The sequence below is a fragment of the Hemitrygon akajei genome, chromosome 9, assembly GCF_048418815.1.
Source record: "Hemitrygon akajei chromosome 9, sHemAka1.3, whole genome shotgun sequence".
NCBI classification, from domain to species: domain Eukaryota; kingdom Metazoa; phylum Chordata; class Chondrichthyes; order Myliobatiformes; family Dasyatidae; genus Hemitrygon; species Hemitrygon akajei.
In genome coordinates, this window is record NC_133132.1 from 45004546 (window position 1) to 45032184 (window position 27639).

Below are 27639 nucleotides of genomic sequence, written 5' to 3' on the forward strand. Positions count from 1 at the left end.
AAGTGTGCAGAGTGTGTGAATGTGCGAGTGATGGGAAGTGTGCAGAGTGTGAATGTATGAGTGAAGGGGAGTGTGCAGAGTGTGTGAATGTACGAGTGAAGGGGAGTGTGCAGAGTGTGTGAATGTACGAGTGATGGGAAGTGTGCAGAGTGTGTGAATGTGCGAGTGATGGGAAGTGTGCAGAGTGTGTGAATGTACGAGTGAAGGGAAGTGTGCAGAGTGTGAATGTGCGAGTGATGGGAAGTGTGCAGAGTGTGTGAATGTACGAGTGAAGGGGAGTGTGCAGAGTGTGTGAATGTATGAGTGAAGGGAAGTGTGCAGAGTGTGAATGTGCGAGTGAAGGGAAGTGTGCAGAGTGTGTGAATGTATGAGTGAAGGGGAGTGTGCAGAGTGTGTGAATGTATGAGTGAAGGGAAGTGTGCAGTGTGTGTGAATGTACGAGTGAAGGGGAGTGTGCCGAGTGTGAATGTGCGAGTGAAGGGAAGTGTGCAGTGTGTGTGAATGTACGAGTGAAGGGGAGTGTGCAGTGTGTGAATGTACGAGTGAAGGGAAGTGTGCAGAGTGTGTGAATGTACGAGTGAAGGGGAGTGTGCAGAGTGTGAGAATGTGCGAGTGAAGGGAAGTGTGCATATTTTGTGGAGGTGCATTTGTTTATTCAGTCTGATTAGCACAATCTTCATTCAAATACAAGAGCTCTCACCTTCAGTTACAATTACTGGTGATTAATGAACTGAAACAACTGACAATGTGCAAGAATTTGCTAAGCTGCAGGTTAGTTAGAAAGGATAAAATGGAAAATAAGCAGAGACCCTTAGCTATCCAAACGAAAAGGGAGGCAGAGGCCATGTTAAGGCCAGGTAATTTCCGGAGAGCGGAGAACGGAGAACCACAGGCGGGCACCAGCAATGTGTCGGAACCCTCCACTGACGGAGACGTTGACAGTGTCTGCAGGTCACCTGTGTACTCGGGATTGTCAACCACTGATCAGTCTCCCAATACCTGTTTACCAATGCAGTGGCAGATATCTCCTCAGCGTGTACATTAGCCCCTCCAGAATCCATAAATTCCAAAGAACAGAAGACACGGGGAAAAATTAGGCCATTCTGCTCCACACGACAATCATGTCTGATTATTATTCACTCTCAAACCCATTCTCCCATCTTCTCCCTGTAACCTTCGATACACTTACTAATCAAAAATCTATCAACCTTCTCTTTAAATAGACCCAATTGCTTGGCCTCAGCTGCTGTCTGATCAATGAATTTCACAGATTCTCTAACCTCTAGCTAAAAAAATACCTTCTCATGTTTGTTCTCAGAGGACGCCCTTTAATCTGAGTCTGTGCCCTTTAGTCCTAGACTCTCTCACTACTGAAAACACCCTCTCCACATCCAGTCTTTCCAGGTCTTTCAATACTTCATGGGTTTCAATGAGATTCCCCCTCAGCCTTCTAAACAAGTTCAGGTCTAGAGGCATCAAATACTCCTCGTATGTTAATACTTCCATTCCCAGAATCTTTCTCGTGAACTTTCCAACACCAGCACATCTTTTCTCAGATGAAGGGCCCAGAACTGCTCACAATACTCCCAAGTGTGGTCCTCATAAAGCCTCATAAAGCCTCAGCATTACATCCTTGCTTTTATGTTGTAATCTCTCGAAATTAATGCTAATATTGCGTTTGCCTTCCTTACAACTGACTCGACCTGCCAGTTGATCTTTAGGGAATCTTGCACAAGAACTCCTGAGTCCCTTTGCACGTCTGTTTCTGATTTTCCTCCATTTAGAAATTAACCTATGCCTTTATTCCTTCCTCCATACACTGCCCTACACTATATTCCATCTGCCACTTCGTTGCCCTTTCTCCCAGCCTGCCCAAGCCCTTCTGCAGAATCCCTGCTTCCTCAACCCCACCTGCCCTCCTGTGTTCGTTTGGTAGAAAACAAGTTAGATTGTGTTCGACTGCATACTGCGGCAGGCTTGTTCTTGCTGACAACATCCTTGGACTCAGGGGTTTGGGCTACATATGTCTTGTGTGACTGACTGTGCTATCTTACGTGTGTTACATGCGCCTTGTGCTGTGTGTGATTACTGTTACTGTGCGTTGCAGCTTGGCCCCGGAGCAACACAGCTTCGTTTGGCTGTATTCATGTACATGATTGAATGACAATTAAACTGAAACCTGAACCTGAAACTTAGCCACAAAGCCATCAATTCCATCATCCAAGTCACTTACATATAATGTGAAAGGTCACGTACCAACTCCAGCCTCTGCAGAACACCAGCAGGCAACCAGAAAAGGTGTCTTTTATCCTCAGGACCCTTATTGCATTCTTCCACTCAGCCAATAGTACCTTTCCTATAATACCACGAGCCCTCATCTTGTTTAGTAGCTTATGTGAGGCACCTTTTCAAAGGCCTTCTGAAAATCCAAGTAAGCAAAATCCACTAACTCTCCTTTGTCTCTCCTACCTGTTATTTCATCTGAGAACTTCAACAGATTTGTCAGGCAAGAATTGCCCTTAAGGAAGCCATGCTGACTTCAGTCGATGTTATCACATTTCATCTAACCAGATCAGTCTCCATTAAAAACTCTACCATAAATCTTAAAATGCATAAAACTGGACAGTGGGTTCCAAGTGATTAGTTATGCAGGGCAGGAGAAGCACAACTCTGTATCTACTGTTATGCCTGCAGCCCCCTCCTTTGTGAGAATCGCAAGATCACTGTTGGGTTGGGTCAGGGGGCCCAGGAAATGAGAGAGAGACATGCGGAATGTCTCGTTCCCCCGGCGATGTAAAGCTACGGGACATGGCCATTGTCTCCGGAAGGCGAATTTGTGGATTGGAGACTATGCTACGTGAACGCCCTCAGGCAAAGTGGGCTGGTTGAGGGAGGGATTGCATCACCCCCAACCTGATTGACATCTGCGACCCTGCGAGTCAGGATAAAAGAGGGTCTGTGAGAACAGCCCCTCAGACACACCAGAAGAAACGCTAGCGATCCCGTAATAGCGAAAGCCGGTGGAAGGCCACGTGCGTCCGCTTCCATTTGCCCCGGAATCGGTGGCCTTTGCCATGGAAAAACGGTTTTTAGCTAACAACGGGGAACTCAACTCCTAACGACTCTCGAAGGATTGACATCATAAACAGAATTGTCTCTCTCTCCAACAATTGCCACACAGGGTCCCCAACGGCTGCAGCCTGTATGAACTGAACGAACTATATATTTCCATTGGACAATTCATTATCCCCTAGACAACGATACAGCTTATTTCTTATTGATTATTATTATACCCACGCTTTTAAATTTAGTATTGACGACGTATATTATCTGTGTGTTTGCATTGATATTATTTTTGTGTATTTCTATCAATAAATACTGTTAAAAATAATACCATCAGACTTCAACGGACCTCTCTATCTTTGCTGGTAAGTGACCCAGTTACGGGGTACATAACAAATGCATAAAACTGGACAGTGGGTTCCAAGTGATTAGTTATGCAGGGCAGGAGAAGCACAACTCTGTATCTACCTCATTGAGCCCTTTAAGATTTTTGTTTATGTATTTCAATATGATTACCTTTCACTGTTCACAGAGCACAGGCTTAATCTACTTCATCTCCCCACATGCAACAAATCTTTCTTTGCTGAAGTCAGTCTTAGGTAAAGAGACCAGGTGCCTTATCAATAATGGAGACAGACACCTTTACAAGCATTGGCTTTGGGGGAATTTGTGAGTTTTACCGCAAGAGCATAAAAGGGAAAATACCCAATGGGAATGAGGTGAAATCAGTTAAAGAGTACAGTGTTATTTCACTCGCAGCAAACTGAGGTGATGATCTTTGACATCCAGGCGCCTAATGCAAGATCAGGTTTCGGACAACATTAACACAAAGCCTCCAGAACTGCGAGCACATCACTTCCCCTCAAAAATACAGGATCAAGAACTTGTCTTAATTTATTTAATTCTCTTCCCCAAACCCTTACCCACATAGAATTTGCAGGGTTAATGATGGCAAATTCACTAGCTTTGTCGACGTTTCTCTGTAAAGCCAGCAACGACGTCGGACGACGGTACGTACATAGCGTATGTGTCCAGTGCCATACCTGCATGCATCCTGTCACTCTCATATTCCACTGAGGTCTGCGAGGTTGTATTGTGCATGGTGAAGGGCTGGCTACTGAAGAGGTTGTCCGAGTGCAGACTGTGGCAGAGATTCTCCAGGAAGCGCAGGATGAAGACGATACTGTTGACTGCTGGAAGACTAAGGGTGTGCTGTTCTCCATCAAAGAAAGCTGGTGAGACACAAAGTACAAAACACAGACCGTTCACAAACTCTGCGTTCGTTTTGTTTCTTGGACATTGCTCGATCGTGAGTCTTTGAATTCATTAAGCCGAGCGATGTCTGTGGTGGAATACCACGCCTGATCTTTTACCACCCAGGATCAGGGAAGGTTTCTGACCAAATAGCAAGGGCAGGGTGACCGTCAAAGGCTAGAAGAGCAGAGGCTCCCTTGTAATATGGATTGTCCCATTAGAAGAAACTTCCTTTCAAGTTCAAGTTCAGCTTATCATCGTTCAACCAAACACACATACACTGCCAAATGAAGTAAGGAGCACAATGCAGTGCATGTAACTCACATACACAACGTATAAAGTAGCATCACCATAAATAAATCAGCAAATAATAAGGTGCACTTAACGCACAAGTTAAAACGTAAACAGTATAATGCTACTGGTGTTTCACACGTGATGAGACCTGGAAGGTGGCAGGAAGTTCAGTCGTCTTACAGCCGGAGGGAAGAAGCTGTTTCCCATAATGCTATGGTACCTCCTGCCTGATGGTAGCGGGTCAAGGACATTGTTGGACAGATGGGGAGGGGGATCATCGACATTGCTAAGGGCCCTGCATAGGCAGCGCTCCTGGTAAATATCTCTGACGGGTGTTAGAGAGACCACAATGATCCTCTCAAATCTTTGTGGGTACTTGTGATTAGATGGCTTCCAATTCCCAATTCCCATACCAGACCATGATGCAGCTGCTCAGGACACTCTCAACAGTCTGTCTGTAAAAGCTGGTTAAAATGGGAGGGGGGAGAGCCTCACTCACCTCAGTCTCCTCAGGAAGTGGAGACTTTGCACCTACTCTGCCACATTCTCAATCACATTACTTACAGCGTACTTGACTACAACAGACTGCCTAACAAGTGAATTCAGCTAGCCATGTCATAGAAATCTTCTGGTTGATCTGTCCAGTAATTCCTCCATTTCAGTATGTATTTTCTGATAGCAGGATTCTGCAGGCCTCTCCATCGCATGTTCTACCAGTCTGTTGTCGCCAGTACAGTCTTCTATGCAGTGGTGTGTTGGAGCAATGGCATCAACACGGTGATGCCAACAGGCTCAATAAACTGATTAGAAAGTCTGGCTCTGTTGTAGGAGTCAAACTGGACACACTGGAGGCTGTGGTAGAACAAAGGGCTCTACGGAAAATCCTGGCAATTCTGGACAATGTTTCTCACCCTTTGCATACCACCTTGGCTGAACAGAAAAACACTTCTAGTAATAGACTAAGACAACAGCACTGCTCCACAGAGTGCTATATGAGGTCATTCTTACCCTCAGCCATTAGGCTCTATAATGGGTCAACCTATAGCCAGGGAAATGATGACCCCCTCCTGTTAGACTGTTTGAGGTAACTTATTTTTTATTCTTTCTTAATTCTCTTCTAATATTTGTATATCTGTGCACTTGTACTGCAACTGTGACACTGTAATTTCCTTTGGGATCAATGAAGTATCTATCAGGTACAGGAACATGACTACAGTAATTATATGATCCCTCAAGCCTACTCAACCATTCAATAAGATCACAGCCACTCTGAACACCACTTTTCTGCCCAATCCCCTTAGCTCCTGACACCCCCAACCCCAGCAGTCCAAAACTCTGTCCACCTCAGTCTTGAATATACTTGACTGAGGGTGCAGTATTCTAGACAGGGCTAGCTCACTTCCAAACCTCACACTGCAGGAGATAAATGAAAACACTGGATTTTGTCTTTTTGATTACTTTTGTAACTTAATGCACTGGCTGCTCATGAATCAACTTTCTCTTCTGCTATATTCTATTGTTAAGGAAACATCCAGTTTTAATTCCTTCAGCCAAAGTGGGATTGCATTCTTCAATCACTTTATCTCTTTCTATCGCCCGTTTAGAATGAAATAACTGTAGTGTACATTACATCATTACAGGTCGTTGAGGAACATTCGGGAGCTGATAGGTCTGTTTAGCTGTTATTTCTGTCATCTATAATACCCCACTGAAATACATAAACAATAGACTAGACAGAAGTGCAAGTAGAATAGAATTAAATAATAACCTCCCATAAGTCTACACTTCAACTATATCTTTACATTTAAAATGTTACTGTGTTTGAGTGAATGAGCAGACAGAAAGGGAAGTTGGAAAATAGTTTCAAAGTGTCAAACATTTTATGTGGTCTTATGGTCAGCGTCTTATACTTTAATGCACTGCAAGTTGGACTTAAATATTTAACTGTTTATTGTGTAGTCTTTCTGCAAAGAAGAATTACAAAATGCACAAAAGTAGCTGCAGGCAAGATTGCCGTTCCCACGTTGTCCTCATCAGCTACCTCAGAGTGCACAAAACCAGGGTGGTTGTTAGTCATCCTGAATCCTGAGATTCTCCCTTCGAAAATGAAGAGCTGGCGATTAAAGCTGATATCCAAAGCTGCCAGTAACATGAGACCAAAAGATAAAGGAGCAGAATTAGGCCATTTGGCCCATTGAGTCTGCTTCACCATTTCATCATGGCTGATCCAATTTTCCACTCAGCCCCAATCTCCTGCCCCATATCCCTTCAAGAATCTATCAACCTTGCCTTAAATATACATAAAGACGGCCTCCACAACTGCCTGTGGCAACGAATTCCACAGATTCACCACTCTTCGGCTAAAGAAATTCCTCCTCATCTCCGTTCTAAAAGGACACCCCTCTATTCTGAGGCTGTGTCCTCTGGTCTTAGACTCTCACACCATAGGAAACATCCTTTCCACAACCACTCTATCAAGACCATTCACCATTTGATAAGCTTCAATTAGATTAAAACTCATTCTCCCGAATTCTAGTGAATACAGGCCCAGAGCCAACAAATACTTTTCATATGATCAGCCATTCAATCCTGGAATCATTTTCATGAACCTCCTTTGAACCCTCTCCAGTTTCAGCACATCCTTTCACAGCTAAGGGCCTCAAACCTGCTCATAATACTCCAAGTGAGACTTTGCCAATACTTTATAAAGTCTCAACATTACATTCTTGCTTTTATATTCTAGTCCTCTTAAAATGAATCTTTACATCACATTCACCTTCCTCACCACAAACACAGCCTGCAAATTTACCTTTAGTGAATCTTGCACAAGTACTCCCAAGTCCCATTGCACCTTAGTTTTTTTTGTATTTTCTATCCATTTACAAAATAATCAACCCTTTCAGTTCTTCTACCAAAGTGCATGACCATACACTTCCCAACACTGTATTCCATCGGCCACTTCTTTGCCTATTCTCCTAATCTGTCTAAGTCCTTCTGTTGCCTACTTCCTCAATACTACCTGCCCCTCCATCTATCTTCATATTGTCTGCAGACTTTGCAACAAAGCCATCAATTCAAATCATTGACATATAATGTAAAAAGAATTGGTCCCAACACAGACCCCTGTGGAACAGCACTAGTCACCGGCAGCCAACCAGAAAAGGCTCCCTTTATTCCCATTCTTTGCTTCCTGCCAATCAGCTACTGCCTTATCCATGTGAGTATCTTTCCTGGAAATCCATAGGCTTGTAGCTTGTAAAACAGCCTCATTTGTGGCACCTTGTCAAAGGCCTTCTCAAAATCCAAGTACACATCAACCAATTCTCCATTTTTTATCCTGCTTGTTATTTCTTCAAAGATTTCCAACAGATTTGTCAGGCAAGATTTTTCTTCAAGGAAGCCATGCAGCCTATTTTATCATGTACCTCCCAAGTACCCTGAGACCTCATCCTTAACAATCGACTCCAATATCTTCCTAACCACTGAGGTCAGACTAACTGGTATATTTCCTTTCTTCTGCCTCTCTCCCTTCTTAAAGAGTGGAGTGACATTTGCAATTTTTCAGTCTTCTGGAACCATTCCAGAATCTAGTGATTCTTGGAAGATCATTACCAATGTCTCTACAATCTCTTCAGCCACCTCTTTCAGAATCCTGGGATGTAGTCCATCTGGTATAGATGACTTATCTACCTCCATACCTTTCAGTTTCCCAAGAACCTTCGCTCTAGTAATGGTAACCTCACATACTTCATGACCCCTGACACTTGGAACTTCCACAATATTGCTAGTGTCTTCCACAGTAAAGACAAAGCAAAATACTTATTCAGTTCATCTGCCATTGCCTTGTCCCCCATTACTACCTCTGCAGCATCATTTTCCAGCAGTCCAACATCCACTCCTGCCTCTCTTACATTTTATGTATCTGAAGAAGCTTTTGATGCCCTCTTTAAAATTATTGGATAGCTTCTTTTTGTACCTTCTCAATTATTTTGTTGCCCTCTGTTGGTTTTTAAAAGTTTCCCAATCCTCTAACTTCGCACTCATTTTTGCTCTATTATATGCCCTCTCTTTGGCTTTTATGTTGACTTTGACTTCCTTGGTAAAGGAAAGCCATCTTTCCTTTAGAATACATCGTCCTCTTTGGGATGTATATATATCCTGTTCCTTCCAAATTGCTTCCAGAAATTCCAGCCATTGCTGCTCTGCCATCATCCCTGCCAGTGTTCTTTTCCAATCAATTCTGGCCAAATCCTCTGTAACACTGGTGCACCTGACTTCAGCTTCACCTTCTCAAGTTTCAGGGTGAATCTGATCAATCATGATCACTTGCCCCTAATGAGTCTCCTACCTTCAGCTCACTAATCAATTCCGATACACTGCACAGCACGCCATCCAGAATAGCTGATTATTGACCTCTTGCGGCCTCGATCACAAGCTGCTGTAGAAAGCCACCTCGTAGGCATTCTAGAAATTCCCCCCTCTTGGAATCCAGCACCAACCTGATTCTCCCAGTCTACCTGCATAGTGAAATCCCCCCCCCCCACCCCCATGACTATAGTAACATTGCCTTTTTGGCATTAATTTTTCTATCTACCGCTGTAATTTGTAGACCACATCCTTCTCACTGTAACATGAGGCTCGATACCATCGTAAGCATCATGAATGCAAGCAGTGTATTGTTGAGTGTTATTAACAAATTAAGCAAGTGGACAAGACGGCGAGAAGAGAATTCCAATGCACTACTGCTAAAAAACCTTGCCGACACCCGCTGTCGACTTTCTTCTGGTGCATACCCAGCCCCAGAAAAATCATGACCTGCAAACAGATTATTTGGTCCAATCTATCTACGTCAGCAATTAACCACCGTGTATTGTACCGCAATATCTGGGGGAGCTGACCAGGAATGGAAAACGACTCCCAGATTTCCACTAATCTAATTTTCCCTGAGTTTAATGATGGATACCGATCCAATTATAATAATCTTTCACGAAATGCTTATTTTCTTCACAGAATTGCTTGTTTTCAATGTTGCATTTAATATAATCCCTTTCAGCTATGTTGTGTTGTTCTTATAATTAATGCTTTAGCATCCTGAAACAGCAATTATATTTGCCTCATCGTTCACCTGACAGTTTTCTATATCTGGAAGCGAAAGAGAAAGAGGCATTCATTCATCTGTGACTCACTACCCATTTACTTGGTGAACTGCTTGAGGTTCCACTTGCAAACTCCCTTTGGTGCTCGGGCAGTAGCTATGCAAGAGGAGCTGCAGGACAGCTCTCAACATTACAGTGTTTCCATTCACAATGCTAGGGTCAGGACAAGGGGAAAAGTCATATGAAGCACACAGTTCTTCACACGTGGCCTGCAGAAGCCGGAGCTTCTCGGGGAAACCTACAACATCTATTATCACCTTACACAAAAAAAGTTTAGGAATGAGAAGGGCAGATTAATGTTTCCTAATGGTTGTTAAGTTCAGGGCCAGAGGCCGCAGTCTAAGGATAAATTAAAAACTGAGATGATGAGTCATTTCTTCACCCTCGGTTTGGCGATCCCACGGAATTCTTCACCACAGAAAGGCATATAGGAGGGAGATTGAGCAGTGTCACAACAACATCTCACTCAATGTCAGCAAAACCAAGGGGCTGATTATTGACCACAGGAGGATGAATCTGGGTGTCCATGAGCCTCATTAGGGGCTTGGGGGTGGAGGGTGTCAGTAACTTTAAATTCCTGGGCGTTATCATTTCAGAGGATCTGTCCTGAGACCAGCATGTGCACGCCATTTCAAAGCAGGCACAGCAGCACCTCTACTTCCTAAAGTTTGCGCAGATTCGGCATGTGATCTGAAACCTGGACAAACTTCCATACGTGCACAGTGGAGAGTATCCTGACTGGCTGCATCACAGCCTGGGATGGGAACACCAATGGAAAAGTGGTGGGCACAGCCCAGTCCATCTCAGGAAAAGCCCTCCCCATTATTGACCTACATCTACAAAGAGCACTGCCACAAGAAAGCAGCATCCATCATCGAGGGCCCCCACCATCCAGGCCATGCTCTCTCCTCATTGCCACCATCACAAGGAGGTACAGGGGTCGAGGTCCCACACCATCGTGTTCAGGAACAGTTACTACCCTTCTGAACCGGCGAGGGCTTCTTCACTCACTACAAAACTGAACTAATCACTGAACACAACCTATGGACTCACTTTCAAGAACTCTACAATTCATGTTCTCAGTATTATTTATTTACTTTATTTATTACCATTAATGCTTTTTTGTGTTTGCACAGCTTATCTTCTTTTGCACATCGATTGCTTGTCTGTCTTCATGTGTAGTTTTTCATTGATTTTATTGTATTTCTTTGAAAATGAATCTCAGGGTAGTATTTGGTGATGCATATATACAGTACTTCGATAGTAAATTTACTTAAAAATTTGAACAGTTGAAGCCAAATCATTAAAATATATTGAAGGGATTAGATACTGTATCTGCGGTTCAAGGGATCAAGGTGTATGGGGAGAAATCTGGATCAGGGATTTGGAAGATCAGTCATGATCATATCGGAAATGACCATCTTTTTTTTGCATAGTAGATTGTCAAGCTGATTATATTTGTAGATATTCACTTTTATTTCAAGATACAGCACGGTAATAGGCCTTTCCAGCCCAACGAGCCCACAATTACACCCATGTGACCAATTAAGCTACTCACCCATACATCTTTGCAATGTGGGAGGAAACTGGAGCACTGGGAGGAAACCTGCACAGTCACGGGGAGATCATACAAATGATGAGGTGGGAAATGAACCTGGGTTACTAGATAGATAGATAGATAGATACTTTATTCATCCCCATGGGGAAATTCAACTTTTTTTTTCCAATGTCCCATACACTTGTTGTAGCAAAACTAATTACATACAATACTTAACTCAGTAAAAAATATGATATGCATCTAGTGCCGTAATTGCATTAGGTTAACCGCTACGCTGCCACACCACCCTGAGTGGGGCACAACGGGAAAGGTTTTCAATGAACTGCTTATTTCTTATCAAGAAAACCTCATCGACACAGATACTGCACTGAACACCTCTGCATGTTCTATGTTGAACCTTTCATGTAGTTTCATAATTTGCCATGAGATGGCGCTCTAAGTGTGTGGTTAGGGTTACGATAGCAAAAGTTGCCCGATTAGTTTATAATTACCTATAGGTTTAAAAGTCTTTCAGTCTAAACAAACAAGATAACATCAAACAAAGTGAATACACAAGAGACCGCTGATCCTGAAACCTGCAACAATACATAAAGCCCTGGAGGAACTCAGCAGATCAGGCAGCATCTATGGAGAGAACTTGTGAATCGACATTTCGGGTCGAGACCCCTCGTTTGGACAGCCTCGACCCAAAACGTCGACTGTTCATTTTAACTGTCTGTTTCCTTTCAAAGGTGCTGCCTGGCCCGCTGAGTTTCTCCAGCGCCTGCAACATCAAACAAATGCAATTGTGCAGAGGATGAATTAATGAAGTGTACAAAAGATGGTTTTCTAGAATGAGGAAAAAGTCTAATTCAGGTACAGTATGCTATCCTGAGTTAATTGATGAACAAACATTTAAAGGCCTTTGGGGAATAATGCATATAGTAGGATATAATCTTAAATTAAAAATTGTAAGTGATTGACATGAAAATGAAACTGTCCAGCAAGATGGCGCTGGTGACCAACAGCAACATCTTACAGAACAGCAGATACTCTTTATCTCCTTCTAAGTATACTTCTTTTTTTCTTCTAAAATGGGATTGATGGCAGCCTGTAATTTCCCTCTAGGCCGACTGAACGATCTGGTGCTTCTGGGGGGTTTGGCGTGGAGTGCAGCTACGGCCATCACTGGGGGTTGATTCCTCGTGGCGGAACCCGTGGTCAGCTCCGTTACTCCATACCGATGAAAGCGTTGAGCAAGGTTGAAATCGACCAGGATGCGAGGGGAAAACGAATGGGTACTCAGCGCCGTCTGCCTTTGTTTGACCGGCCTCCCCCTCGCTGCTGCTGGAGGAACGCGTAGGAGTCTTGGGGTCGATCGCCTCAGGGGCTCGTGGTTGTGGACTCACTTCAGGCTGCGGTTTGGTGTTTAGTGCTTTCAGTGCCGAGTGCCGTTTACTGTTTGCACAATGTGATCGTGGAACTGGCTCTGCAGCTGTGGTCTGGGTCCATCGGAGTGCTGAACCGACTGATTCAGTGGCTGTGGCCGTGCCCACCGGCTCCCAGACTCGCTTCAGCAGCTCACGGCCCTGGACTCACTTCTGAGGATTCTGCAGTTTTATGTTTAATGTTTTGTGTGTTATTTGTTCGTGCGATTTGTTCTCTTTTTTTGCGCATGTGGTGAACTACATATACCTGTCTGGACACGCCCCCCCCCGCTGACTGCTCCTGTGTCTCCTCCCACAGACCCCGGTATAAAGGCGATTGGAGACACAGCCCCGGCCTCAGTCTCCAGGATGTAGTGTGGAGATCATTTGCTGCTTGTTCTTTCTTCCAGCCAATAAAAGCCTATATCTCGCCTCACGTCTCCGAGAGTTATTGATGGTGCATCAGCGCACTTAATGGTCTTGTTGTGTCGGGCTGTCTGCAAGAAGACAAATCTCAAGGCTGTACATTGTATACATACTTTGATAATAAACGTACTTTGAGCTACATCCTTAAATATGAATAAAACAAATGCTGAAAGCATGTGACATGATAGATTGGGAAGCTAGATGTGGAGTTAAGACTATAAACAAAACTTACTCAAACTTTTAAAAAACTAATATATACATTACTTTACAAGTGTTAGATATATCTCTCTAAGATAAAAAACAGAGGAAGTGGTCCAGTTATGATTAGCAAAAAAGTTTACATTTGTTATCCAGGTATGTATACTATATACATCCTTGCGATTTGTCTCCATACAGGCAGCCACAAAGCAAAGAAACCTTTAAGTAGTTAAAGATAGTATTAGGTGAATGGGAAAGAGCATCCAGCCTGAGGACTGGAAAACTTCAGAACACATTAAAGGCTCCCAAGAAAAGTGTAACTATCACACTGGTGAGAATATCAAAACAAACTTTAAGCTTGCAAAAGAAAAAGATCCCGTGAGAAATTATATTGGAAAATAAGGAGAGTTACTTTATATGACATTAGTTAGACTGCACTTGTGTTCAGTTCTAGTCACCTAGTAGAGTGTTATTGCACAGGACAGAGTCCAGGACGTTGCCTCGATTGGAAGACCTGATAGAAGCAGATAAGATTGCGAGATGGGCAGATAAGGCAAAACCTTTTTCCCACGGTAGGGGAATCGTAAAAAAAAAGTGGTACAGGTTTAAGGTGAGAGGAGGGAGTCTTACAGAGGATGTGAGGGGGAAGCTTTCAGCAGAGTTTGATTGATATCTGGAACTCGCTACTAGAAGAGGGGGTGGAATCAGATACAATCACTATGTTTAGGAGATATTTACGCGATCACTTAAATAGACAAGGCATAAAAGTACACACACACACACGCAGTGCAGGCAATTGCGGTTTGTGTAGCTGAGCAAAGGGTTGACATGGGTGTGATGGGCTGAAGGATATGCATGACTACCCGTCTCTGTGACACACACAAAGCGCTTAAGAGCTTGCTAATGTGGATGCTGAATTGTTTCCTCATACTACGGAGTTTGGAATCATAGGTCACTAACTCAAAGTAAGGAACTGGCCATTCAAGATAGCAAGGAGAGTAAATTTCCTCACCTAGGCAGAGTGAACCTTTGGAACTTGCTAACCAAGACAGTAGCTGAATATCTGGTTGGCACACAAACAATTTCCACTCTACCTATTATTAAAAAAATACCCAACACCAATCTTTAAGACAGGCAGATAGATTTTTAGACACCAAGGGGATCGAGGGATATGTTTAGCTCAGGAAAGTAATTGTGAGGTAGAAGGAAATTAGCCATGGTCTTACTGACTGGCAGAGCAGGCATGGGAGGACAAGCCACTTTCTGCCACTTCTATTTCTTACTCACATTGCATTCAGTAAATTGGAAAAATTAACCATTTTCAGCACATTAAACTTTTAAGTCGGAGGCTCACAGACTTTTGTAGTGACTATTTTCAGAGAGCCTTATTTGCTACACTTCCAATACCCCACCATAAATACCAAAAAAATGTAGATGTTTTTAAGTTGGCTTTATTTTCTTTTAACTTTACACCTCATGGTAGTTGTGAGATTGGGATGGGGGGGAGGGGGCAAGAGGATCATTGGTTTGGGAGTAATCCTACCGGCTATGTTTTGTAACTTCAAAGCATTAAACTAATTCAAAGAGCACAAGGGAGTCCAGGAATGCAGGTTTAATGGTTTACATTAAGCAAGGTGCGCATGTATAATGTGATGTAATAAATGTATTTTCACATATAATCATAATTAATTATTTAAATAAAGAATGCTTAACCAAATATATATACAGGATTATTCAAATATTATTTAAATATTAAATACACAATACTCCCTGCTTAGCTATAAATTCCATTTCAACCATCACAGCTGTATACACAGTATTTTATATATCACAACTACTATATACAGACATCACAGCGTAATAAGTTTTGAATTGTCCCATCCAGGCCAAAAGATCTAATTGCTGTAGAGGATGTCCTGCTCTTGCGGGGTGACAATTTTCCTGACAGGGGTGGGGGTCACACTGCTTGGCCGGTGGGTCTTGGGGCCGTGAAACAATCTTGGGTTCTGGGGCCCCTCCGTGGTGATCGTGGGAGATGACTCTGAGACTGCAGGAAGTGGCTCTGACAGCAGTAGCCACCTAGTCTGTGCATCTTGGCCTTGGGAAGGTGCATTCAGTTCACTGGAGTATTTTCTTATTAATCCTTATATTTACAATCTGATCTGTCCACTTGGTTTCTGCATCCACAACGTCATCTGACAAACCCTCTGTTTTCGTGTCTCCGTTGACTCCTTTCTTTCTGGCCTTCCACTCATCCAGCCGGGCTTTGGTCCTTGCATCTACTTTTACAAGGAGCTTTTTGTCTCCCACTTGAAGCTCATGCAATAATCTTGATGCTCACAGAGCAGATTCAGGTTCTTTATACTCACAAAAGCCAAAAGCTTAAAACCAAGCCACATTTTGAAAGGAGCCGCCTGATTAACGTATCAGAAGCTTTCTCAGATATGTTGCCTGTAAAAACTGCTGTAGTCGGACCACCGCTTTTGTCACTGCCACACTTCCTTGGTCCAATATGCTTTCCCACCAGAGGCACTGACAAACATCAACGCCTGTTTGTCCTCTATTGGGTAACACTTCGTGGTATTTGGCATGGAAACTGTCGTGGCATCATCCAGTGCCTTCCTTAATTCACTTTCAGTTAGGTTCATTGCTGGAGATGTGGCATGCAAATGGTGGATAGATCTCCATTCAAGATGCAGTTGTTCCCACAATGCTGGTCCTTTTGTTTTTTTTTAACCAAAAACAAGCCCAATGTGGCTTATTGGTTGTTTTTACAAATGTCTTTCCACAGGAGATTTCTTTTCTCCTGTATAAATTCTTAGCTGGATATCTGCAGGCTTCAGTTCGGTATCTTTGAAATGCCTCTCAAACTCATTTTGTAGAATGACTGAAACAGCTATCCAATTCCATATTAATCAATTCACCATTCACTTCTGGTATAAAACATATTGCTCGTCTCCAAATTATAAATCTCAAGAGTATACAGTCCTGTGACACTCTCATCATTATCAGATTTTTCATTAACAACATTCAGGTTATTAGTTTTTTGAAAATGTAACTTGACTTTTTATCTTTTACTCTGTGCAATCCAGTTATTTCTGTCTGCCCAGCGCACTCTTTGCATTTTCTGCAAGTTCACCCTTAAATCTGCATTTGTTAGGTGTACGTGAGCCCCCTGCCACATCAGTAACAGAATTTGTTAGGCCAAGCCGGTTTCTGCTTAGATGACGCAATTTTGTTCACACCCACTTTTCTTCCTGACTGCAACTCAATTTCATCTAAGCCTGCGGTTTCCATTGAAACAACTTATTCCACTGTTTGTTTGAATGCAAGCTGTGCTTGTTAGGAGCCAGTTTTGAATGCTTTCTTTTAAGATTCCACAGACTAAACAATCTCTTGGTGTATCACTACCGAACTGACAATGCTTAGGCAATCTCTTCAATTCAACCACATATGCTCGTCGCCAATGTTATGTTTTGAAACTTCAAAACATTAAACCATGTCAAAGGACACATGGGAATCTAGGAGTGTAGGTTTAACTTCAAGTTTACTTTAAGCAAAGTGCCCACGTATCATGTGGTACCGTGATGACATATGTAATACAGTCTTTTTTTACATATAACCTGTAATTCATTATTTAAATAAACAAAAATGTTTATTCACACAACATATGTACAAGATTACTCAAATATTATTAAAATATTAAATACACAACGCTAACCTAAGTTTTAAAAGTTAGCTTTTATTTGATGTAAATAGCTAAGCCACCCACGGCTTCTCAAGTTGATTACTTAAATTGGCTTACAGCCAACGGCCATGAGAAGTCAAGGCAACAATCTTTACAACACAGCTGAACCAGAACAAGATACCATCTAGGGATCTCAGTGCCACACACCAGTAGCTAACAGACCTATGAACCAGACCCAGACTCTCTTTAGGGTGTTTGGTTAAAGTTAATCATAAAGTTAATCATCATATGTGCCAACGTATCTTCTGGTAGCCCCTTCAATTCCAGATGACCAGGCCTGGGTTTCCTTGGTTTCACTTCCCCCTCACTCTACGCCTCAATGAACCCCAGTGGAAACACAACTTGACAATTTTGCATTCTTTTGAAAAAATGCTTTTCAGGCAGGGTGTTTTTAATCTGTAATATGAACTTCCAAATAAATGAGGAAGAACGTTATTAATATTTTTTACACCATGTTTGGGGGTGATGCGTGTTTTGATAACGTGCTCGATTGCCTTGCGTTCCTGCTTTAAGGCATCTCTGCGCCCCCCCCCCCCCCCGAGACCGTGTAAAGCAGGGGCGGCAAACCTATGGCACGTGCAAAAAAATTTGTTGGCACACGGCATGCAGGGCCGCCACCCCCCCCCACCCCCCCGATTCTTTGACCCTACCGTTAATCATTAGTAAAATGATTATCTTTACTGTCAAACAAATCAACAAATGACTTTCTACAACCGGAGAGCAATGAGACGTTTTCACAAGATACGTCTCACGCTGGCTTGGTGTCAGCTAGATGGTTGAGCGAACACGCGACATTGGATGATACATTTTGAAATCTTTGCCAACCTGGTGTAAGTATCAGTATTTGGATTGTAAATAGTTACAATGACAGAACTATTTAGAAATTATGTAATTTGCCTGTTCCCTTTTTAAGAGATTAATAGTGTGATGCTGTAGGGGGGGGGCGTGGTCAACAGCCCACCCGTGCATTTCTAATGACCAACACTGTTTATTGTTCTTGTGTTAAAATGCTTTTGTGGCATTATGGTAGGAAGTTACAGTTCATTCATTGTTACATTTCAGCCTGGGTTACACAATTATTTGCTTGTGTATTTGTGGGTCACCCTAACTGTAACCGGAGTGTGTGATGGTCACCTCCCCCATCTGTATGGGACTGGCTGGGTTCACTCTCTGGGTCATGGTGCCCGGTCTGTTTTGTGTTTGTTTTGTTGGTGAGTTAAAGGGCTTTCTCGTCTGTCATTATGGTCCAAATGCTCGCCACAATATTAATTTTTGAACAGATTCTCTAAAATGCTTCATCTACTTCAATTTGCCTGTTACAGTTTTATTCATTGTAAACTGATGAATATATGTAAATAAGCAACAAGACTCATCTTTTTTTCCTTAAAAAAAACTCCCTAATTATTAATTAATCAAAGATAATCTCTGCACGCAAGAAAAATTATTAGACCATTACCCCAACTGGGGCATAGGCTCTCAAAAAAGTTCCACCGCCCCTGGCCCGCTAAAGTGTGGGTGCTCAGAAAAGGTGATTAAGACCCCAGTTTGAAAGACACACACGAAAGCTGATGTTACTGCAGATTATAATCTCTGTAGTGTCTGCTACCTGTTGTGAACCATCATGGTCGGCTGCTTCTACCGCACTCGCTTCACCAATTCACCGGTACGTATAAATCATATTAACCACATACCTGATATCAGTTCTCCGCCATGGCCTTGCTTCAGGCAGGAAAAGACTGCCCTCTGCTGATAGGCGCAGTCAATGCACGCCTGGACCGCCTGCTGCAGCACCATCGAAGCTCTGGCGGGCCCAAAGTGGTCCGGAAGCTGCTGTAACTTCTTCTTGTCGAGGTGCGGCCCAGCAAAGGCGTGTTTGTTGACATAAATGCAAACTGCAAGAGTAGAGAAGTTGGACATGCCAAGCACATTTGTGACAGTTTATCATAACACAAGTATCGTAAATATCATAACACTGTTTCTTTAGCAGCTCCTGAAAAAATGATTGTTCAATGCTGAACACATTATCCACAGTGAGGAGGCTCAGCGTGTTTCGACCTCTGTCTTCTGACAGTTCAATTTACACCCTTGAGTAATGCTTCCCCTAAGCCAGGGGAACCTAACCCTTGGCTAATTGTGAGTCTCTGTGCATAAGAAAGATTCGGGACCTTGGATCTAAGTCTTATTATATATTCATTGAGATATAGCACTGAGTAGGCCCTCCTGGTCCTTCAATCCACTCCACCCAGCAACCCCTGGTTTAACCCTAGCCTAAGCTCAGGACAATTTACAATGACCAATTAACCTACAAACCGGAACGTCTTTGGACTGTGGGAGTAAGCTCCCGCACCCGGAGGAAACCCATGCCGTCACGGAGAGAACGCACAAACTCCGTACGGGCAGCAGCGGCCTGAAGTCTTTGGCAAGGCAAGGTCTCAAAACGTGTTCTCGAAGATACACTGAGTCCAGCAATTGCAACAAAATCACTGAATGCGTCTTAGAAGAGGAAATACTCCCTGAGACAATCGCTAAAGTCCTTTCAATTATCAGTAATGTGCGCCTTCCCAATGCCACACACCTCCCAACTCTGCCTCAACCCAACTACACTAGTAAATGATTTATGGGGAAATTGGATTCAGTTCTGGTCACCTCACTACGGGAAGGACGTGGAAACTAAAGAAAGGGTGCAGAGGAGATTTACAAGGATGCTGCCTGGATTGGGGAGCGTGCCTTATGAAAACAGGTTGAGTGAGCTCGGCCTTTTCCCCTTGGAGCGAAGGAGGATGAGAGGTGACCTGATAGAGGTGTACAGGATGACGAGAAGCATTGATCATGTGGATAGTCAGAGGCTTTTTCCCAGGGTTGAAATGGCTGCCACAAGAGGACACAGGTTTAAAGTGCTGGGGAGTAGGTACAGAGGAGATGTCAGGGGCAAGTTTTTTTACTCAGAGAGTGGTGAGTGCGTGGAATGGGCTGCCGGCGACGGTGGTGGAGGCGGATACGATAGGGTCTTTTAAGAGACTTTTAGATAGGTACATGGAGCTTAGAAAAATAGAGGGCTATGGGTAACCCTAGTAATTTCTGAGGTAGGGACATGTTCGGCACAACTTTGTGGGCCGAAAGGCCTGTATTGTGCTGTAGGTTTCCTATATTTTTTCCTATGTTTCTATTTACTCTGGTAAGCAGAAGCTGGTGCTGATGAGGTTGAAGGATGTTTTGCAGAGTAGAAGGCTCTGCTTTAGGCGCAGATGACGGATGGTTAAATGACAGCAAATGGGAAGTCAGGAGTAGGAAGGATAAACCTCTAGTTCCAAAAAGCATTTTTAGGGAAATAAATGCCGTGTAAGTGGTTCTTGAGAAGGGAGTGGCATGAGTATTGAGAAGGCAAAACTAAGCATGGAAAAGAAAGATGCTTTTTTGGCTCTAATGGCTTTTACAAATTCCTAAACCCTCTTATGTTGTTATCCCCTAATGGAGATTTATGCAGTGGAGAAGCATTTGAAAAGCTTTGTTGCTCAAACAGTTGCAATAAACTACAAGTTCAACCATAATATTCACTTTTTATGGCTCTGAGAATCTAAGGTTTTATACAAAGCTTAGATGAATTGGTATTTTGTGTGTTGAACAAACTGTTAAAGAGCATTCCGCAACAAGTAAATGGCAGCGTGGTCTGGTAATGACCGGAATTTCAGTACCTCCTGCCAAAGCTCTCAACTTTGATAAGCATGCACAAAGCTTTAATGATTTAGCTAGAGTGGACGTGGAAAGAATGTTTCCATTAGTAGGAGAGTACAGGATGTCAAGGCACAGCCTCAGAAAAAAGGGACATTCCTTAAGAACAGAGGAGAGAAGGAATTCCTTTATACAAAGGGTGGTGAATCTGTTGCCATAAAGGGCTGTGATAGCCAGGTCATTGGCTGTATTTAAGGCAGAGAATAATAGGTTCTTGAATGGTAAGTGGGTTAAGAGTTATGAGAAGAAGATACGAGCATGGGTTGAGAAAAAAATTAGGCATGGTTGAATGGTGAAACAGACTCGTTGGGCCAGATGGCTTAATCCTGCTCCTATATCTTAAGATCTTATAGCTTTTTTCTTGTTGATGGCCAATTTGCTTTTCTTAGTTATTCCTTTTTATACTTCAAAACCTACACTTACAATGCTTGCATGCATATAATATCCTTAGCACTGCAAAACATGACTCCATACACGCCATAGCAAACAAAACCTAATTGAATTTGCTTCAGCGTTCTCAATTATGTTAAATTATTTTCATTATTAAGTTTGTAATGATTAGTTAAATTAGTTCAACACAACATCATGGGCTGACGGCCCTATCCGTGTGCTGTATTGTCCCGTGTTTATGTTCTGAAATGGTTGAACTGATTTGTTACAGCTTTTGCATGTTCTAAATAACCTACACTAGTTCATAAAGACAGGCTGGGGCAGATGACCAAGTCCTTGGACAAAGTGAACCACCTTAAAGGGGGAAAGAAGGAGGCTGAGGACAGATGCCTTTGGTAGGTGTAGACAAGATAACAATCAATAGAGTCACTTAGATGATCAATAACACAATACGGGGCCACATAAATCAATAAAGATTATAGAGCTGAAGTGAGCAGGAAAAGGCCTCAGGGACTTCTTAAAATAATGGAGGTAATTATATACAATACTGTGCAAAAGTCCTTGGCACATATATGTAGCTAGGGTCCCTAAGACTTTTGCACATTACTGGAGTAATTTTATGCATTGCATTGTACTGCTGCCACAAATACAAAACAAATTTAATGACGCATGAGTGATGATAAACCTGATTCTGATGTGGATATCTATTGTGGACTGAGAGTGGGAAGGGGGCAGGGAGAGGGGAATCATGGCTGGGAAAAGGGGAAGGGAGGGAGCAGGAAGCACCAGAGAGACATTCTGTAATGATCAGTAAACCAATTGTTTGGAATCAAATGACCTTGCCTGATGTCTCGGGGCTGGGTGTGTCTGCACCCCTGCCAAGCACCCTCTGACCCTGGCACTTCTCCACTGCCACCTGTCACACACCCCTCCTGCGGCACTCCACCCTCACCATTCCCAAAATCCTTTGCTCCTGCCAGATGTACAAACTCTCTCTCTCTGCTCCACGTTGACAAATATAGTACTGGTCAAGAGTCTTAGGCGCCCAAGCGATATATACGTGTGTGTTTAAGACTTTTGCACAGAACTGTACGTTACACACTGTGCAACAGAAGTCAAGGATTGATCATCTAGTACAAGATTAACGTCTGGACATGGGAGCAGAAATTCAGATGTTTACAAATCTCAGAAGGAAAGGACTGCATGAGCATTAAATAACATAACGGACCAGAACGTGTTAGGAACTGCCAGCAGTTCCGTGCGGAACTGTCCGTATTTACGTCCATAAGCGCCAGGCAGCACGGGAGGCAGGCAACGCCACAGAACACCCGTCAGACCATTAGACCATAAGACATAGGGCAGACTTATGCTTTCTCCCCCCTAACCTTTGATGCCCTGACTGTATCAAACTCTCTTTTAAATATACCCTATGACCAGGCCTCCACAGTGTCTGTGGCAATGAATTCCACCCTCATCTCTGTGCTAAAGGGACATCCCTCAATTCTGAGGCTGTGCCCTCTGATTCTAGACTCTCCCACAATGGAAAACATCCTTTCCACATTCCCTCTATCTAGGCCCTTCAATATTCAATAGGATTCAATGAGATCCCCACTCATCCTTCTAAGCTCCAGCAAGTACAGGCCCAGAGTCATCAATCGCTCCTCATTCCTGGAATCTTTCTCAAGAACTTCATCTGAACCCTCTCCAATGACAGCACATAACTCTTCACAATCCTCCAAGTGCAATCTGGCCAGTGCCTTACAAAGCCTCTGCATTACTTCCTTGCTATTCCAGTCCTCTCGAAAAGAATGCTAACATTGTATTTGCCTTCCTTACCACCAACTCAACCTGCAAGTTAACCTTTAGGGAATCCTGCACAAGGCTCCCAAGTCCCTTTGCACCTCTGATTTTTGAATTTTATCCCTGTTTAGAAAATAATCTATGCTTTTAGTCTGCACATGACCATACACTTCCCTATACTATAGTCCATCCATCATTCTCCTAATCTATGACCTTCAGAAGACTCCCTGCTTCCTCAACACTGCCTGCTCTTCCACCCATCTTCGAATCATCCGCAATCTTCGCCACAAAGCCATCAATTCCATCATCCAAATCACTGACATAATATGAGAAAAGAAGCGGTCCCAACACTGACCCCTGTGCAATACCACTAGTCAGCAGCAGCCAATCAGAAAAGGCCCCCTTTATTTCCGCTCTTTGCCTCCTGCCAATCAACCAGCCTTCTATCCATGCTGGTATTTCTCCTGCAATACCATGGGCTCTTATCTTTTTCAGCAGCCTCACTTTATCAAAGGCCTTCTGAAGACCCAACTAAGCAAAATCGACTGACTCTCCTTTGTCTATCATGCCTAAAATTTCTCAAAGAATTCCATCAGATTTGACAAGCCGGTTTTTCTGTTAAGGAATCCATGCTGACTTTAGCCTATTTTATCATGTGCCTCCAAGTACTCTGAAATCTCATCCTTAATAATGGGCTCCAACATACATGCACAAAATGTTGGAGGAACTCAGCAGAAAAGGCAGCATCTATGGAAAATAGTAAACAATCAACGTTTCAGGCCGAGACCCTTTATCAGGACTCCAACATCTGAAGTTAGGCTAACAAGCCCATAATTTCCTGTCTCTTGAATGAAACTCTTTTGAAATTTCTTCCTCTTGAATGAGCTCTATTGGTAATCCTACAATTGCACTCCATAGTTGGACTCCATAATGAACGGAGCAACAGAGCGTGCACTTGCTGCAACTTCCCAGCCACAACTGTTGGGAACTTTGTCCACTGGACTTGTAGCAGGTTAGATCTGGTGATACGACAGCAAGCCCATTCATCTGAATGGATCAGCATAGTTGTGAGGAAAATAGAGAAAGCCACAGAGTCATACAACACAGAAACGGGCTCTTTGACCCACCATGCCCTTACCACCTGTTATACCACTTCCATTTACCCACATTATATCTGTATTTAATATGTTTTCAATTATCTACATTTTGATAATGTCTGCCATTTATTACAGTTTTGCATGATCTGAATGGCCTCACATTTGGGGCAGCATGGCAGCATAGTGGTTAGACTATGCCTTACAGTACCCAGTGACCCAGGTTCAATTCCCATCACTGTCTGTAACAAGATTGTATGCTCACACTGTGACTGTGTGGTTTCCTCCGGGTGCTCTGGTTTCCTCCCACAGAAAGGTTCATTGGTCGTTGTAAATTATCCCAAGATTAAGCTCGGGTTAAATCGGGCACCGCGGGACAGCACGGATTAAAGGGCCAGAAGGGCCTATTCTGCATTGTATCTCAATAAATAAGTAAAGAAATAAACAGAATTTGACATTTCTGATGTAGGGTTTTGACCCAAAATGTGGAGAATTCCTCCACCGCGCCCCCCCTCCCCAACAGATGCTGCTCGACACGCTGAGCTCCTCCAGCACATTGCTTGTTGACAACTGGACAATCAGCAGCTTCCAAAGAGGACATGGATTTGCCACTTTCTAAAATTTTCCAGCTAATAGGCAGGTGGAACCTTAACTGTCCTCGTTCTCATATCTTCCACAAATTCCTCCACCAGCTTCCAACCCAATCATTCAAAGTCCTGTGGCCACAGGGATTGACCATTTGGAATCAGATTGTTTCATCACCTTCTACCATCAAAGATCCCATCATCCATCAGTCCTTGAACCAACTGGTGCATCCCTAATCACTTTCATCAAAGACCCCATCATCCATCAGTTATTGAACCAACTGGTGCATCCCTAATCACTTTCATCAAAGACCCCATCGTCCAGCAGTCCTTCAACCAACTGGTGCATCCCTAATCACTATCATCAAAGACCCCATCGTCCATCAGTTATTGAACCAACTGGTGCATCCCTAATCACTATCATCAAAGACCCCATCGTCCATCAGTTCTTGAACCAACTGGTGCATCCCTAATCACTTTCATCAAAGACCCCATCATCCATCAGTTATTGAACCAACTGGTGCATCCCTAATCACTTTCATCAAAGACCCCATCGTCCAGCAGTCCTTCAACCAACTGGTGCATCCCTAATCACTATCATCAAAGACCCCATCGTCCATCAGTTATTGAACCAACTGGTGCATCCCTAATCACTATCATCAAAGACCCCATCGTCCATCAGTTCTTGAACCAACTGGTGCATCCCTAATCACTATCATCAAAGACCCCATCGTCCATCAGTTCTTGAACCAACTGGTGCATCCCTAATCACTATCATCAAAGACCCCATCGTCCATCAGTCCTTCAACCAACTGGTGCATCCCTAATCACTATCATCAAAGACCCCATCGTCCATCAGTTCTTGAACCAACTGGTGCATCCCTAATCACTATCATCAAAGACCCCATTGTCCATCAGTTCTTGAACCAAATGGCAAAACCCTAATCACTATCAAAGATCCCATCATCCATCAGTTCTTGAACAACCAATCACTACAATTTAGCAACATTAACATTATGCACTAAAATAGACTCTTTGTTCAAGTTGTATTCTTTCTTGTAAAAGTTGTGCATAAGCTCTTTCAAAAGCCATAGCAACCGTTGCCAGAGAACAACAAATTTATCATTGTATAAGATGGTGATAATAAACTTGGTTTAGACTCCAATAATTTTTCTGTACCTGTCACAATTAAATATTTGTATTCAAATGAGTAATATGTTTAATCTATGTTCTGCTTGTGAATGATGCTAAGTCTTTTTTTGCACTTGTGCATGCATGTACTTGTGCAAATTCAGATTCCGGTTTATTTAGCACACTTACTGTACATCAAACCATACAGTGAAGCAAACAATCGTTTACGTTAACAACCTGCACACTCCAGGCTGTGTTGGGGGCAGACCACAAGTGTTGCCACACGTTCCTGCGTGAACATACCATGTCCACAAAGGTTCCACAGAGCAATACCAGCAATAACAACAGCAGCAAAACAAGCCCCTTTCCTATTCCTCCCACCCTCTCGCAAAACCCCGACAGGCCTCCAACCCCAGGACAGGATGCCTCTGGTCCAACTGTTCCTGTCCATGGATTCTCAGATTTGCAAAGATCAGTCCTCCAACATTAGATTTCACCCCAGGACGCCGATCATGGATTTGACCTTCGGACCTTGACCTTTGGGCTTGCACAGACCTCCAACCCAGTGCACTGGGCCCTCGTGATTCCTTCGGGGCCTCATGACTCCTTTGGGCTTCTACCTTTGGTTTTAGAAGCCTTTGCCCTTGGGGCCACTGGTCTGACCTTTGGCCTTCTGCTTCCAGACTCACATGGACCTCCAACCCCAACGACCTGAGAGGGGTGGGGGTCACTGGTCTTCGTGATTCCTGCAAGTATCTGAGTTTACTGCCCCTATGGACTTCCCATCCAGGACCATTCTCCAACCAGGGATTACTGGTTCCTGCTACACGATTTCTGGGATCACTGATATTTGACTGTGGAACACTTTGCCTGGACTCAAACTCCAGCCCAGACTCTTCATATACTACCCCTGACCTACAAACTCCCCCCTCATCCCTGCCCCTAAACCCTAACCTAACATGTAACTCCCCTCTCTGTCCCAAAAACTATCCCTACAAATCTTTAAAACACAACTAAGTAAGAGCCACAACACTGAGGGACATAACGTCTCGGCACCATCTTGACTGCCATTTGACAATAAACTTGACCTTGGACTTTGACTTTGACATAAGACTCTTGAGTTGACAGCTTGTATGATAAAGATGAACTCTCCTTTCCTTTCATCGTGGCCCTTGTACCTTGTTTGTTAATATACACTGCACTTTCTCTTTAACTGCAACACCATATTCTGCACTCTGTTGCTGTTTCCCCTATTCTACTCACGGTACGTATGGAATGAGCTGTCTGGGTAGCATGCAAATCAACACAGTTCTCTCTTCCTCCGTGTGTGCCAATGTACAGAAATGGCCACCATTGGTGCATTGGCAAACATTCGGGCCCAATATGAATTGTCAGCAGTTTCAATATAGGCAGGTCTGAGTTTTCAACAGATCAAAGTCAAAGGTCAATTGAGTGGGCAAGGGTCTGGCAGATGGAGTACAATGTTGGGAAATGCAAGGTCATCCACTCATATTGCTGACCGCCTTTATACAGGGGTCTGTGGGAGGAGCCACAGGAGCAGTCAGCAGAGGGGCGTGTCCAGACAGGTATATGTAGTTCACCACACATATACATCAAGGTGAGGTATATATCTATTTTATTTATCGAGATACAGCACGGAAAAGACTCTTTTGACTCTTAAAGCCATTCCCCGATTTAATCCTAGCCTAATCACGGCACAACTTACAATCTTCTATGAAGCTATGAACCAGTACATCTTTGGACTGTGGGAGGAAACCCACGCGGTCACGGGGAGAACGTCCAAACTC

At 43.3% G+C, this 27639-nt stretch overlaps 1 protein-coding gene across 3 annotated transcripts in view; it reads right to left on the reverse strand.

Moving 5' to 3' along the window:
• scml4 (Scm polycomb group protein like 4) overlaps positions 1-27639 on the reverse strand; it is a 158080-nt gene that overhangs the window by 98142 nt on the left and 32299 nt on the right. For all 3 annotated transcript variants that reach the window (XM_073055872.1, XM_073055874.1, XM_073055873.1), the window contains 2 exons: positions 18795-18995; positions 4107-4295 (listed from right to left, as the gene is read on the reverse strand). In XM_073055872.1, coding sequence (XP_072911973.1) covers positions 4107-4295; positions 18795-18995 — 390 coding nt within the window. The remainder of the gene's footprint in view (positions 1-4106; positions 4296-18794; positions 18996-27639) is intronic.